At 33.6% G+C, this 17,237-nt stretch overlaps 1 protein-coding gene across 4 annotated transcripts in view; it reads left to right on the top strand.

The window, feature by feature from the left end:
- Window positions 1-17,237, top strand: part of LOC136036058 (uncharacterized) — a 159,797-nt gene that overhangs the window by 81,899 nt on the left and 60,661 nt on the right. For 3 of the 4 annotated variants that reach the window (XM_065718014.1, XM_065718012.1, XM_065718013.1), the window contains one exon: window positions 12,128-12,526. The exons of the other annotated variant lie outside the window; for it this stretch is intronic. In XM_065718014.1, the coding sequence (XP_065574086.1) occupies window positions 12,128-12,526 (399 nt within the window). The remainder of the gene's footprint in view (window positions 1-12,127; window positions 12,527-17,237) is intronic. 4 annotated transcript variants of the gene reach the window in all.

The following is a 17,237-nucleotide window of genomic DNA, read 5'->3' as shown; positions in this document are numbered from 1 at the left end:
TGTTTCTCTTTTCTCAGGTTTTCTTCTTCTATCCTCTTATGTGAGAACGGAACATTGTTCAGCGAGTACTTATCTTACTTATCTGTTTCCTGCTTCTTCACAGAAAGCAACCACAAGATACTTTGGGTTTGTATAGAACTGATTTTTCAATCCCATGCTATTATTTCATATTCCATGAAAATGGGACATTACCTAGTGAATATGTATCCTACTTATTTATGTAATCATCTCTGAGACATGATTAGAAAGGAGCAGTTGCCCTTGCACTGTTTACTCAAGTCGCCTTGTTTGTCTAACATGTATATCTAAATATCATTTAGTTACTAGGACTTCACCTCTCCCCGTGAATGGATTTATCCCTATCTTTTACCATTCCGACTCCCCCCTCCTACCTCATATATTTCCTATAATTCCTCTCATGTATTATTTTCTGTTAGCGGGGCTGAAAAGCAGAGTTATATGAGTTCCTTCGTAACAGCTTGGAAAGACTGCATCGCAAGGTGTTCACTACATAGACATGAAAATGCTACACTTTTCTCCTCTGTTATTTCCTGACCATTGGGCCTTACGGGGGGAGGATGTAGAAGATGATTTTTTGTTGTTGAGATATGTGCTTATTATGACTGATTTAGGTTTTATTCTGTTTATGTTAGGAGATAAATCTTATCTAAGTCTTATCAATCATCTGCAACTGCTGAACCAAAAATTACTCTGTACATCATTTATAAAGAAAATTGGAAAGGATATTCTGCGTTTTATCACCTTGTTTATGATGCTGTGTTTTATTGTATGTTTTATTGTACTTTTGAGAAAAAAACTAGATGGATACACAAATATAAAGACCTAATTGAGACTTATGGCACTTTTCCCGGTGCCTTTTTTTGCAGTTGCAGTAAAACTTGATTGGATGCAAGAACATACTTCCTAAAAGCTCCTACATCGTTATGAAAACCCGCCGTTGTAAAACCATTCTACAAATCTTCTACCTCCTTCAAAACCTTCTTTTTCCTGTTTAATGTTTGACAGCTCTAGCAGTAAGTTAAAGGTAGATAAAGTAAACATTTCATGGTAATAGTAGTATTGGGACGAAAAACAGTGTGGTTTTAGTTCCATTTGGAGAAGGAAGAAGTGGAGAACGACTTCTGCTTCTGTATCCATTGCTCGAAAGCTAAGAATATGCAGCAGAAACAAGAGGAGTGAAAACACTGCTTACTTTGAAATTCAACATTGGCAAAATGCCAAATTTCACAGCTTGGTCGGTACAATGCAAAAGCATGGACAAAAGAAAACGAAAATATGCTTGACTTTTCCTAAATAAATTTTTTAGGCATAGAGCTTGGTGAGGAGGTAGCACACCAAATTCCTTATAAGCGAAACTGTTTAAGTCCAAAAACTTTATGCATCAAAGAGCGAATCTACAGGAGGGGGGTTGGGAAAAGGCTAAACTCTCGAGATGAGGCTGACAGGAGATCACAAAACTAACTTAGAATTTTTAGGAAAGCAAACCAAAGTAGAAGCTCTAAGTGGAATACGATTGAGGAGTAATTTTTACTAGTGTGTCGGTGTGCGACGAATTTTAGCTGTCGTAGAAAGAGTATATTTTTGAGATGTCTCCCTGCTGGGTGCATGATTAAATCTAATTCTGCTTGCCAAATCTTAGTTACCAGTGCATTCTCAGTAGATATCCTATTTAGATCTGGGATCCATCATCAGGCTTGCTCTACTTTTCTTTTTTGATATTCTGGAATATTAGAATGTCATTCAGCAGCAGAGACCCTCATTAAAAAAAAGGAAATTGTTGATGGTTCTCTCCCACTCTCTTACAGTAGATTGCCAGGATTTTGCAAAGTTAACTGTGAAATAGGCAAGTTTGAATGAACACAGTTATTTTGGCTCCATCTCTCCCAGCTTTTGTCATTTAAGCTGACCAAGGACTATTTTCTGTTTACTTTAAACCCTTCCTTATGACCACCTCCCGCCTAATGCTGGGACAACCTACTTTTCGCATGGCTCTAGATGGTTGGCTGAAAAGGGCGACCTTTGGCAAGCCATCCCAACCTTTCTTTCATTATAGCCCTAGAAATTCGGATAGAACCACAAGGACTTCCTTCTGTAGATTTTGCTAGACCGCTGAAAATCTTAAGTTACTAGCAACAAATTATGGGAATAAGGGATAAATGACTTGCAAAAAGCTAATTGGGACATAATGCATAAAGATAGGAAAACAACCTGAAAGGAGGAAAAATAAGAACCAAAAGAGGTTGAATTTCCTGTTTTGTTGGAAATTGGATTAATTAGCCTCCTTAAGGATCGCTTACTTGACCAGCACATTCAAATGTGGTAAAAATTATTTAAGTGCTTCACTAATTAAATAATTAAAATTATTGAATAATTAAAAATTATTTAATCTCTAAACATATCTTAAATATACCTACTGTATATGCGTGTTTGTGGTTGGAGGCACGGGGTGACTGTTCACCAATTTTTGGAGGATGCCGTTGGACACTTACACTCAAGTCGCTTACTTGACCACCACATCTAAACTTGGTAAAAATCATTTAAGCTCTTTACTTAAGCTGTTATTTCATTATTCAGGCGAAGTCGGTAGAGTGAAAATAGCTTTTTGTGGGTCAGGTTTGATTTCTACTTAAAAAAAAAACAACACTTGAAATGCACCTAATTTGCCTTCGGAGCCCCAAAAAGTGGAGACTGGAGCTACCAAACAAAGAAAACAAACACGCACGACTTCGCCTGAAAAAGTCATAATAAATTCAATAATCTCCAGTCATATCTCAAACATAGCCACTATTTATATGTGTTTGTCATTGGAAGCATGGGGTAATAGTCTACTGACATTTGGGACATGATTTTGGACAGAGAAAGAAAAGAGGGTAGGGTTGCAGTATACTTGCCCTTTATGTGACTCTATTAATGAAGGCTTGTGCCGCGTTTTATTTAGGTGCAACAAATTTTTTCGTCAATCACCTTTAAAAGGTATCAACCATCTTTTAAAGGCGAATCACCTTTAAAAGGATTCACCGGAATCACAATTTCGTCAATAACCTTTAAAAGGAATCACCTGAATTACCATTTCGTCAATCACCTTTAAAAAGTATCAACCATCTTTTAAAGGTGAATCGCCTTCAAAAGGAATCGGGGAATCACCCTTTCGTGAATCATCTTTAAGAGGAATGACTGGAATCTCCATTTCGTCAATAACCTTTAAAAGGAATCACCGGACTTACCATTTTGTCAATCGCCTTTAGAAGGTATCAACCATCTTTCAAAGGTGAATCAACTTTAAAGGAATGACCATTTCGTCAATCAACTTTAAAAGAAATCAACGGAATTACCATTTTATCAATCACCTTTTAAGGAGGGGGTAGAAGAGCAGCTGCTATCATGTTATTATTAATTTCTTCTAGTTTTATAAGAGAATTAGGCAACTTCTGACCAAGATCACGGTCCTTATTCTTGGAATTTTGGCTATAGTTTACATAATTAATATTTTATATCATATATATAATTAATTTTATTTTATACAATTAATTCTCGTCTGTAAATTCGATTTTGTCGTTTTATTTCAATTTGTTTTTTGCTACCTGTTTTGGTTTTAGATGCACAAATTATTGCATGCGGCCTAAAGGCTCGTTGCATATGAAACTGAATTCTGGCTGGTATTCCTCCCTCACATATTTTTAATCCATTTTGTATCAATTTTACTACTTTTCAAATTACACCATTCCAAAAGACTACTCAAAACCAAGTTATTGGACACTCAATATCTTACTAGATTACAAAATATCATATTTGTGTTGGCAAGCATTATAGTTTTATTCTCACCAGGGAAGTGAGTGTGGAGGAAGGGTTTGTGGCCCCTCCGAAATACTATTTTTTTTGAATTTTCGTTTACTTCCCCTTTATAAGTATCGTTTTTTATTCCCTTCGAGTATACCCGATTCTCATAACCGTAAAAATCCTTGTATTATACTTTATTTAAAACTACCAAGCCAATTAGCACTAATTATATTAATTTTTCATACATCGGAGACGGATTTAGTTTCGAAAAAAACAGAGAGTGTTCTTATAGTACTCTATAATATGAGCTTATATTTTGATAGATATAGAATAAGTTTCAGAAGACACTAGACTTCAACACTGTATTTTTTTTTTGTTATAGGTCAATAATGCATTCGAAGCTAAGACAAACAAAGATCTGAGGTAAGTATTACATTTTATAAACATCTATGTATATATCTTTCAAGATGTATGTTTATGTGCACGTATATGTGACTATATATTCTGTCAATGATCTAACATTACTTATTTCTTCTTATATTGTAATTTTTTTTTACATTTTTGGTCTTATAGGGGGGAGGAAGAGCAGGTCAATGTACTTCTTTTCAGAATAGCTATGTATAATAACTAGTCTGCCTTTTCAAAAGCTCCCTTTATTTGGAGCTTTCTTCACACCAGGTCAATTTAATACATATTAGGTTATGTGAAAAAAATTGTGCTAATTTCTTTCAAAATCAAGTTATTAGCTTATCGTTTTGGATGGAAAAAATTTGCTATTTTCTTTGAAATACTTCATTAACAGGCTCTTAAATAATCGATATTACCTTATATTCAAATTTATTTAATATTCACCAACTCTATCAAACAAAATCACCGAAATGTCAATTTCTAGCCAGATTTTGCTTGATGGCGCTACACAGGGCGACGCCAATTAACTTTTGTGATCTGTGACTAATATATAGTGTATCTTTAAGTTCCATTTCTTCCTTATGCAGATGCGTAACTTGAAGTGAATAAATAATATTACCCTGAAGTTCTGTTGAGCAGTTGTCGAAAATCAAAACATTTCCTACTATAAAACGATGAAATTTTAAAGAAGGCAGAAACAAGGATAATAGCAGGGTAACTCTGCACTGAGTTACCCTTTCATTGTTACTCAGAAAGGGCTCCTGTTCTGAGTTCGTTTTACGGTTTACTTTTTATATTATCCTTTGGACTTTTATCTGTATTTTCTTATTATTGAACGCTGAAGACGGTCTAGCGGAGGTCTGGACGTCCATAATTATCTTCGATTCTTCACTGGCTGTTATTATCCTCGTTTCTCTCTTACGTATGATTTTTTCGTTTTGTCATGATTAGCCACTGTGGTCTCAGGCATTATTTATTTCCTACTATGGGCTTCGCATATTTGAACGGCTGTGGAAGTAAGAAAATACTTAGAAGATTAAAAGAAAATTTGACAGATCTTTGATTGCCTTAGACAGTTGTTCTCAAACTGTCGTACGCGAGCCCCTTAGATGTACACAAAAAGTTTTAGGGGCTACGCGGCCGGCCAACAAAAAAAACACTAACTCTAGGACTGGAAATTCTATTTATATTTTAGCTGTAGTTTACTTAGTACCGGTAACACAGACGTTCTACCTAAAATCTTTTGTGGGTAAAAAGGGGTACAGTGTCTAATTAACTTTGAGAACCATTGACCTAAGAGGTAAGTTTGATAGAATTAGAACCAGGGTCATCAAGAGAAGAGAACCAGGGCAAAACCCCCCAGGTTTAAACTGAACTGAAGGGCGGGATCTAAAAGTGAAACAAATTAAAAAAAAACACACTTTAAAAGCTACGAAGCCACTGTGTTTTTGGAAGTGGTGATTCTCTAACAAAGGCTACAATTTAAAGAAGAAGAAGAAAAAAGTAGATTTGTATCATCCGCTTGATTTGAAGCAAATCGTACTAGGCATCGTACTGGGCATTATAATCATTTTGTTGCATCTCAGCTAATCATTATTAAAAGCTTAATTAATAATGCGTTAGACCGTTATACAGGGCAAAAGGCAAGTTATATTGCTATGTTTACAGGATGCTTCGCAACTTCGGTCGCTACTGTGCCACTTCATGTTTACAATGGGGAAACTTGAACTTGGTTTATTTACAATGAACATGACATTTAGCATTTAATTCTTTTTTCATTAGCGACCAGAAAAAGCAATATAATACCTGTCAAAAAAAAACTTTGATTCAGCTTTATAAGCTCTTCTAAATCCCCGCAGGGCCAATGGTTACTTTGAAAAAATTACTGTTAAACGTATGCAGTCGTTTCTGTCCAGATGTTATTTTAACAACAGTGATTTCAATATTTTTAATTTCGCGGAATCCTTACAGTAAATTACATGTCTCTAGAAACCTGCACAGTATGTGACTCAATTTTTCAAATCATTTCACTTTATTCCTTGTAGGTCCTTCTTCCTTGGTGAGTTTAGGAGCATTTCGTGGGACCTGGGTTTCTGGTGATCCCTGAATGAGAAATAAAAGGGTCAAGAATACAAAATGCACTAAGGACAGAAAAATTATTTTAAATATAGGTTTTCTGCATGAGACATAGACAGAACACCCTTCCGGGTAAAGTTAGAAAAGGGATTTACAATGTACTTTCTCATATATCCGTATCTATCTTCTTCTTGGGAATCCTTCAATACCCCTGTCACCCTAATACTACAGATAATAATGTAAAATATTACCCAATCAGACAAAACTTTTCATATAAAAATGACTACACTCTAGGAAAACCCCCCTAGGAATCTAGGAAGTCTAGGAAAACCTCTCTAGGAATCTAGGAAGTCTAGGAAAACTTCTCTAAAAATATATAAGTCTCAAATAGCATTCGAAGGCTCAGGAGAAGATTAAAGCCTGGATATCCTTTAATTGTAAGTTTAACGGCAGTCATGAGAATATAGAAAGCTTAAAATTTTTATATTATGGTATATCGGAACGGTATGGAATGACCAACCAAATACTTGTTGACTATTCTATGATTTCCTACAATCAGATAGTTTGTAAACCCTGAGTAAGCTGGATAAATTCTGATAGATATATGAATTTTTCGATCCAAGCAAAAACTAGTTTTGCACTAACTCATTAATTCAGAAATGCCAAAAAATACTTTAAGATGATTAAATTTATGTGTCTATTATTTATTCTTCCTGTTCCTTTAAAATTTCTCAGAACTATGTAGATCCTTTCAATCGTTTATCAGTGATTCAAACATTGATGGTAATTAAGTCAGAGCTGTTATTTGCAGAATTATGAACTTGGTAGGAACAACAGGTTAGGGGTAGGGGTATCTTCTATTTGAAACCAGATCTTTGATAGATTATCATACCAAGTTCTTAAAAATCAATGTACAATTAAAAGTTAAACGTGTTTAACTTCACCGAGTGGTATCAATGAGGTGGTGGAATTACATATGCCTCCTTACATTTTCACCCCTTTGGATTTGAAAAATAACTTCTTTGGGGGATAACCTCATCGATAATACCTGTTTTCGGTATTCTCATTGCAGAAGTTGATAAAAAAAACAAATCCCCCTTCCCTCCAATATTTGAAAAATATATTCTGTCTCTCCCGTATCTAAATTTTTGCAAATTAATACCAGTGAGCCTACCTTCATTTGCCTTTACAGGCAAAGTTGGATATGTTATTCAAGAAATGGATAACTAATCAGAGTGCATCCAAAAAGGGTAAATTTGGCACAACCGTATTAACAAGGGCAATAATTGCTCATCTGTGCAAAGGGCACTTCGCCTAATTGCAAATGGGGAAAGACATATCCAATTCAGACTGTTCTTGCATATATTTCTGTATTATTGAACTGTGTGCTTATTAACTTTATTGATACAACAGGTTAAGGCAAGGGCGACGTTATCAGCCACAGTACTACCCAAACGAAGAGCAATCAATCAGACTGGTAAATGAGACCTTTTATGAGGATTATAATGACTACTATGACGACACTTATGACGGACAAACTTTTACATACGAAGAAGAACAACCAAAGAATGAAAATGTACCGTTAAGTAGACGACTACCCTTTACTACCTTCCAAAATAGGTATTAAACCCCTTCCGTTACTGACGAAACAAATGAATGACTTTATTATTACTTTTGTGTATCCTACGATCTTTGTCTGACTTTCTACACTTTAGTTTGAATAAATTAAACATTCGAAAGCCTTTATTAACTTAATAATTAATTACTTAAGTACTTTGTTCATATCAAAACTGTTGCTATATTTGATGCTTTATAATATCATTTATATTAGAATATTTTTGTTGCTTCTTCAAGTTTTGATTATTCTTTTTTGTATTTACTCTGTCCATCTTCCACGATAAATATGTTTCAGACGACAATAATAAAATAGCCTTACCATAAGGTTGCCAAATAATTGTCGATTGAAAAAAAAACCCTCTACGCTTGTTATTTTTTGTTGAACCCAAAGACATTAAAATACCAATGACATCAACATAAGAATACCATTCACCCCCCTCTGGACCCATACTATATTCATACATGAAAACAGCGATTTCCTAGGGTTCCTATTCTTTGTTTGCTTCAACATTATGAAGTTTCCCTTGTAGTACTAAATTTTCGTCAGTGTTGCTGCGTTGAACCGTAAAAATTAACAAGAATAACTATTTAGTTGAATTCGACTGCGCATTTTGTCCATAAATATTCAAACAGCAACAACTTTCCACTTAACCAATCTATATATCAGATCTCTTTACTGTCTTTGGCACTTTAACCCTCAGCAGTTTGCAAGTTGGCAAGTTACTGTGCAGCTTTTCACTCAACTGATCTAAACAATCAAATTCATGTTCACTGTTCTTAGTACTTTAAGCCTCAGCAGTTAGCAAATTAGTAAGTTGCCGTGCAACTTTCAACTTAATTAATCTAAATAATCAGATTTCATTTTCTCTGTCCTCTACACTTTAAGCCTTAGCAGTTAGCAAATTTGCAAGTTGCAGTGCAACTTTCCCCTTAATCAATCTAAATAATCAGATTTCATTTTCTCTGTCCTCAACACTTTAAGCCTCAGCAGTTAGCAAATTTGCAAGTTGCAGTTCAACTTTCCACTTAATCGATCTAAATAATCAGATTTCATTTTCTCTGTCCTTAACACTTTAAGCCTCAGCAGTTAGCAAATTTGCAAGTTGCTGTGCAACTGTCTACTCAACCAATCTAAACAATCATATTTCATTTTCACTGTCCTTGGTACTTTAAGGCCTATTCATGGTTAGATTTTACTAATATCGAAATGGAACTAGCGTCAATTTGAGCCAATCGGATTTTTCATAGAATTTTCAGATTGGCTGAAAAATCCTCTGATTGGCTCAAATTAGTGCTAGTTAAAATTCGGTATCAGTAAAATCTCATTGTGAAGGAGCCTTTAGTGTGACAGAGGTAAAGGCTCTAGTTAAGAGGACCTCTATGACCGAACCCACTTAGCATAATAAAAAAAAAAATCCAACAAAAATGCCCCCATAGATTTTGACAAGAATGCATTTTGTACCCCCCCTCCTAATTTTTAAGAATTGACGCCATTGTGTTTTACATACATGAAATTATAACAAAACATCAGGGTATTCACCACGGTCAGCTCTTACAGTGCTACTTATGCCTAAATTTGCGTATTGCACAGCAATTTTCGGGGCTACAGTAAAAAAAATTGACTGTAGTAGTGCTAAAATAGCCCTTTCATGCTACGGGTGGCAACCCTTAGCACGTGCTACAGTGCTATGCATAATAAAATAGTGCTAAAATATAACTTTCCTGCTATAGTTTTCTTGCAAATCCTGCAACACGCCATCTTGAAGTCTTTTTCTACTTAGTTTTAATTTCAAAACCGTGTCTAAAGATTACTACTGCCTACATTTCAGCTTTAAAACTCAGCACTTTTCCTTTCTTTAATTTAATGATTTGAAATAGACAGTATTTTCATTTGTTTTATTTATTTATTTATATTTATCTGCCAATTGTTATCCAGACTGAGATATAAAGTTAAGCCAAACAACGGCAAAATCGTTAAAATGATGATGGAATCATAGTAAAAATCGGAAAGCATTTACCTAACGATCATCTTACATTCTGAAGTCTCCACGACCATGGTGACAATATGTAAAAAAGAAACATTCCTTTGTTTCAAGTTAACATTTAGAAAGTGTCCAAAATCTACCTTAAACAGTAAATACCAATCTAACCTACCTTTAACTTTTACCATCACAGCTTGCATATGACTGAAAAAGCTGATTCGCAAAGCTAATTGAATCCAAGTAGAGATAAAAGGAATTTCGAACATCCACCGGTAAATGTCGACATTAACAATATTTTGGATACTCACGGTAACATAATATATATATATATATATATATATATATATATATATATATATATATATATATATACATATATATATATATATATATATATATATATATATATATATATATATATATATATATATATATATATATATATATATATATATATATATATATATATATATATATATATATATATATATATATATATAACGAAAAGAGAAATCACCAATGCATCAGCACAAACACATTAAAAAAAAATAAAAATAATAATAATGGAAGACAGAAGGAGAAAAGGAAGACTGTTTTCCTAAATTATATATTTATATATATATATATATATATATATATATATATATATATATATATATATATATATATATATATATATATATATATATATATATATATATATCTAAAAATCGGAATGGACAGATAAAAAAATATTTTGGATCGCTAAGTTTGGAAATATTCGAATTTGGCTCAGAAATATCTAAAAAGGAGTCGCTCATTTGTTCCGACTGCGTAATGGACCGAGATGTGAATTACGAACAAACCGCGATAAAATTGTTCAAGTAACGTCAGAACTGTAGAAAAATCAGAATGCACAGATAAAAAAAAAATACCTTTTATCATAACTTTCCTATTATAATTTTGAAATATGTTTGGATCACTAAGTTTGGAAATATTCGAATTTGGCTCAGAGATATTTAAAAGTGAGCAATCACCATTGTTTTTACCGCTTTTAGTGACTGAAGTAGAACACCAAATCCTGACTTTTTTTTAAGATTTTCTTCTTGATTCACTTAATTAATTTTCACTTAAATAGCTGTTAAGTTTATTTTCTGTTTTCTAACAACTTTTGCTTTTATTTCTTTTTTATTCTTGGAGCTATATTGTTTTTATTTGCTTTAAATTTTTTCTGTTGCTTTTTTCCGTGCAACAGCAGAATTGATTCGCAGAAAAAAAAATGGAATATGTTTATGATGTTCTATTCAACATAACACATTGCTTTATTTTTGTCATTTATTTATGTTCTCTTGTTCTTAATATTTTGACACCCAAATCTCAAAAATTTTAAAATTAGGAGTGATTCCTTTTGCTTTTCAATGCCCTTTTTACGTTTGTTAGGCTGCTTTCCTAAATGTAAAAGGTATATTTCAAGATAATCAAATTTAGTACTGAAAGTTTTGACATACCGTTTGTTTGTACCCTTATGTTTTTTTCTTTTCTTCTTTGAATGAGTATTTTTATTTAGTCTACTATGAATTATAAAGAATTTGTTTTATAATTATTGGATTAGAGTGTCTATAACTAATGATACACTAAAGCTGCGCCTTCGTCTGGAATCAGAAAAAAAATGATCTTTCAACAGCTTATTATCAACTAAAAATTGATTTTCGTTTTTAATCATCTTACTTGTAATATATTTTTTTAGACGCAAAGATAAAATAATTTTTTTAGTAAATTTTTATTTAGCAATTTTTAAATAAAATAAAATTTTATTTTATTTAGTAATTTTTTTTTTACTAAATAGTTTTATTTAGACGCAAAGATAAGAACTTCTACAAAAAAAAAAAACACACTTGAAAGCACCATCGCAAAAAAAAATAAAGTTACAGAAATGTCATTGCTAAGGACATAATAAAATAATGAAAACTGTTTGATAAGGAAAAAATAAACAGAAGCTTGAAAGTGTACCTTTCTCGTGGCTCCCCATGATCCTGTTTCTTTTTCAAAACCTTCTTGCTATCTCGCTTTTTTTTGCTAGTTCTAGTTTATGTGAAAGTGGGATGCTACGCATGATCTAATAATAGGTAAGAAACAAGTTTTTCCTTCTAAGAAATAATTCCAGTTCTCTCACAAATATTCCCATTAAAATTCAAAAAATTGTGCCTTTTACGTTTAGGAAGACAGTTGAATTATAACGTCGTTTACTAACACATTTGTTTATGTAGACCAAGCCAAAAAACTCGTGGAGTGGAAAGCAACCACTGGTTACGTGGACACACTGACAGACTGACAGACCGACATGTTTCTGGACCTGTTCCCTTACCCGTGCGCTTTACAACTCATGACAAACCGATAGATAGATCGTGGCCAACAACCACTCGAACCTCTTATTTCGAGAATAGCAAAGGGAATGATTGGACCCCGGGAATTTCAAACTCAAATTCTTGGAGAGATAAAACTTTTTTCTCTCCCAATGTCCGTAGTCACTTCTCAATGCCGCTTCAGACTACTGCTCGAAAAATTCCGTCTTTTAAACATTCCCCAAAATCACCGAATAAGCCTCAAAAGATACAGGAAGTTTTTGACTATACGGATTATGATTACGAACTAGAAGACACTAGAAGGTAAATTGCACGCTGGAAAATTACACAGCACGGTTGCATGTTTTGTCACCTTTATAGATATTTCCTGAAATGCATGCATGATCGGAACTCTTATCTATTTCTTCCAGACATAGTTTTCTTGACTTAATGTCCTGACTTTAACTTTTATGAGTTTAACTAAGCCAACTGACTACCGTACTTTTATTGGAACTTGTAGCATTGCAAATAGAAAGAACAATTTGAATTCAAATCGACACAATTTAAAAGGTTGTTTTTGGAACAGGCCTGTATGTAAGGCAGCCCTTTTGACTTTTCTTACCCGAAAATCTCCATATCAATTATTTTGCAGTAATTTCTTTTAATTTATCTTAATTCGATTATCTGTTGTACACTTTTTCTGGGTTGTATGCCCCCCCCCCCAACAAAAAAATCTCATATGTACCTTACCCTAACTAAAATTTTCTCTAGAGCTTTATTTATAAGAACAAAACCGGTTGTACTTCAATCTTGATGACGTCTAACCTAAATCTGTCAAAGTCGCTTTTGCCAAAAATGGCCAGAAGATATATTACATTGGAAGACATAATAGGTATATGTATACGTGATATCCATTTCATAGGTTTCAATGATTTGTTTGTAAATAGTAAATCTGTTTTAGATACAAGCTTGATTCGATGGTTACCTCTTTCGATCCAAAAACTTTTTCAGACTTAAAGTTTTGTCCTATGAATATGCAGTACCTTAAAATTCGTTTTGCGACCCACAGCGTCCGCTGACCGTCACAAAGACCAGTGGCCCATTTGCGAATTTTCTCAGGAGACTAACAGTCATCGAAAGCTATTTAGAATTTTGATGAAAAAGGATCCATTCACAAAGATAAAAGATGTATTAGTAAATTCTCCTAGGATACTAGCCATTATCGAGAGCTATTGAGAATATGTGGCTTGACTATGAAATTTGATTGAAAAGGCAGTGAAATTTTACGTCCCTTTTACGTCGACAAGCTTTTCAACAAATCAAATAGCACCAAGGGGAAATCTCAAAGCTACCAAATTTTTCAAATGATATTTCCCTTGAGCCGATCTTTTAAGTTTTCCTAGTAGGTATGCTAGAAAATTTTTAAGGGACTGCCCGTTCTGAATTTTGAATAGGACATATAGCTCCATTTGATCGAAAAAAATTCAGATTCTCTGATGATACTAGTTTCATTGAAACTGAATATCTTTATTTCCAGAAAAAGGGGGAAATTAAATGTTTTTCTTAAAATTTCTGGGAAAGTTGGCTTTTAGTTTTATGTCATTTATTCAGATTTCTAACCTAGGATCTACAATTTATAGCGAGAACGTTCAATCATTTCTAGATAGTTTGGCCACACAAACTTCAAAAAAGTATGTAATGGACGAGCTGGGCAATCCTTTAAGATACCACCTTAAACTTGTCTGGCTTAAAATTCTTTTTGACAACGTAATTCTGTCGGAATCTAAAGAATGTTAGGATGTCTTAATGTCTTATTTAAAAATGATAGCCCATCACAGTAGCTTTAATTCACGACATTGTTGGAAAGGGGGATATGTTTTTGAATGTAAAGAGGATCAATTTTTTAGTTTTTCAATTTGTCAATTAAAATAGCAAAAACATATTTTTTTCAGAATAACGGAAAAGACATTTTTCAAAATATGAGGCAAGAGGGACGAAAATATCTAGGGTGGGGAGGGCTTGAAACTTGTACTCTTTTCGAATTGTTACTAAAAAGGGCTAATTCGCAAAAAGAACGTATTTTAGTTAATTTTGCCGATTTTCATGGCACGTAAAATTTATTCATACAGCTATTTTAGCCAGGAGCCCTCAGAATGTCTCATCTAAGTCAATTATAAGTTTTGTAGAAGAGGTGTTTCAAAAGTGAAAGGATGCCTAGCATACATATAAAATAAAAATATTTTAGTATACTTACTAGGAAAACTTAAAAGATCAGCTCAAAGGAAATGTCATTTGAGAAATTTGGTAGCTTTAAGATTTTTTTCAAAATAACGGAAAAGACCTTTTTCAAAATATAAGAGAAGAGGGGCGGAAATATTTTGGGTGGGGAGGGCTTGAAACTTGTACTCTTTTCGAATTGTTACTAAAAAGGGCTAATTCGCAAAAAGAACGTATTTTGGTTCCGTTTGTTGATTTTCAGGGTACGTAAAATTGATCCATAGAGCTATAAAACAGTTCGTGGTAATGAACTGTAGTAAGGAGCGACCCGGCTTTACGCTAAAGTCTTACTGTTTTAAAAGAAGAGTTGAGAGAAAGAGTCAAACTTTAGTGTAAAGAGCGGGGCGTTGATGAGGAAGCAGCCCCTTTCATATACGAAGTAATTTCTGTTCGTTTTGAGTTTTAATGTCACTCCTTACTTTCAGTTGAAAAACTTGTTTTTTTTATTTATTTTAGCTAGGAGCCATCATAATAATGTTCTGTCCTATATACTTTTGTCTCATCTAAGTCAATTATAAGTTTTGTAGAAGAGGTGTTTCAGAAGTGAAAGGATGCCTTCAAGACAGCTTTTAAGGCATACTTAAATTTTTTACTTGCAAAAGTAGTATTTTTTTAATATCTTAATAATTGCTATCCGTTCGACATTTTGTTTATGCTGGTTTCCTGTCTTTTAAGACAAAGTGTAAGACGCAATGGGTAATTATTACAAGGAGGGGGGCAAGAAGCACATCCCTTAATGCTTTTACGGAGTCTAAGCCCTGCAAAAGACTTTGAAATCATTCTACAGTATTTCTGAACAATTGCTTTTATTATATCTGAGTAGTTTAAGTATGAGATGGTGTCTGCGATATCCAGCTGTACCAATTGGTGGGGGGGGGATTGGACATCCCCGGGATTTTCTGCCTCCTCCCTGGATTTTGAAAAATACCTCTTTGCCCCCCCCTTCATTTCTGTGAATTGACGCCACTGACGATATCCTACGAAAAAAATTAAAACTTGGTACATATAAAAAGTAGTTGAATCTGTAATTGACAATTTGTTGTGATTTCATGAAACTAGGTATATAGCTATACTAACGTGTTTATAGTTATTTCATGAAACTAGGTATGTAGCTATACTAACGTGTTTATGGTGATTTTTTTTCACTAAAACGGGATAAAAGCAAACTGTGTGAAACTTGTGATGATTAAATATATATTCCTTTCTACCATTTTAGTGTCAGTACTGATTCCATGAAATATAATGAAACTGTATCAATACATAAAGCAAAGTAGTGTTCTTCTGTTAAAAAGATTAATGACACTAGATATTAATACCACACAAGAACATATTAATGCCACTAGTGATGATACTTCTTTGTTCTTAAAACAAGGTGTCACAATCGGTAGAATAATTTATGTCTCGGAACTTAAAGTACGGGAAGTCTCAAAATAAATTTTTTTTGGTCCATCTTAACCATCAAACCTGATTTTTTAATATTTTATTTTCGTTGTTTCAAAATAATGAAGCTATTAGGGCTGTATCACGCTTTCGTTTGAGTTGCAACTTTGAACTATGAAAATGAACAAGAAAAAACAGTCAGTTAAATTTGACGATGCTCTTAGCCCCCCCCCAGAGAAAAATAAAGTTTACAATCTGTTGATAATAAAAACAGCTGAACCTTCAAAGGAAATGAGCTCTCTGGTAGCTTATGTTTTTAGCTATTTTTTTTCCTAGTTTTTTCCCCATTTTTTTTAATTTGGCTCCCACTACTACCAAAAACTGTGTAACTGCATATAGGGTTCTTTTGTCATTAAGAAATATATTTCCTATTTTTCTAATTGTGAAGATTTATGGTTTTTTAAGTTTCCACCTAAGTAATCTAAACAATCAGATCCCATTTTCATCGTCCTTGATACTTAAATATTTAAAAAATTGAATGATGGTATTTATGATGTAAAAAGAGAAATTAATTTAGATGTATTGGCGCTTGTCTGCCACGAGAAAAAACTATTGCATGTAAAAATAGATCTTATCTAATTTATAAATTGAAACTTGATCCTACACAAGCTCCAAAATAATTTTTTACAAACTTTACTGTATCTTTACTGCTTATAAAAAAATGGTTAAAAGTCTTATTTTCTGTAAATATTTTTGACATAATGCTTTTGTCCGCTATGAATTTTGGATTTTTGACGGGTAAGTCTTTCAAATGGAACAAGGGGCTACTCACTGACGTATTTATGTAATAGGGAGGCTGAAATGGGCCCCAGGGAAACCTTCCTTCTTGTCCATCCCCCTGCCTCACTTTTCTTAGCAATTCGGTGCTGATGCAGCTGAATATGACAGATCATGGCAGTAACTTTGGGTATCAGAGGTTAAGGACTGTACGCAACATTTCCTCTTTTGCGATTATATATTCGGGTTGTATACTGAACTTTAGCTATTGGCTTTCTGTAGCAGATCCAGCTTAGGTTTTCTATTTTGTATTCAGTGGGAAAAAGGAATAGTAAAAGATCCTTGGATACAAAATGTTCCTATTGCAAATAAAGTTAAATACAGTTATGCTTGTAATAAAGTAAATCATGGATGCCCTCCTTGAGGCTCAAACCTCTGCAATTATGCCCATCCCTCTCTGCGGCTCTGAGTATGACTGCACACCAAAGGTATGTATGGATAAACTTAAGAGAAGATCAGAGGCAAAAACAGTGTGTAGTTCACACAGGCAACATGCACAGTAGCATCATTTGGGTGGGTGGGGGAAGGGGCAGGGGGCTCT

Source organism: Artemia franciscana, chromosome 15, assembly GCF_032884065.1.
Source record: "Artemia franciscana chromosome 15, ASM3288406v1, whole genome shotgun sequence".
NCBI classification, from domain to species: Eukaryota; Metazoa; Arthropoda; class Branchiopoda; order Anostraca; family Artemiidae; genus Artemia; species Artemia franciscana.
This window is presented reverse-complemented; position numbering and strand designations above follow the sequence as displayed.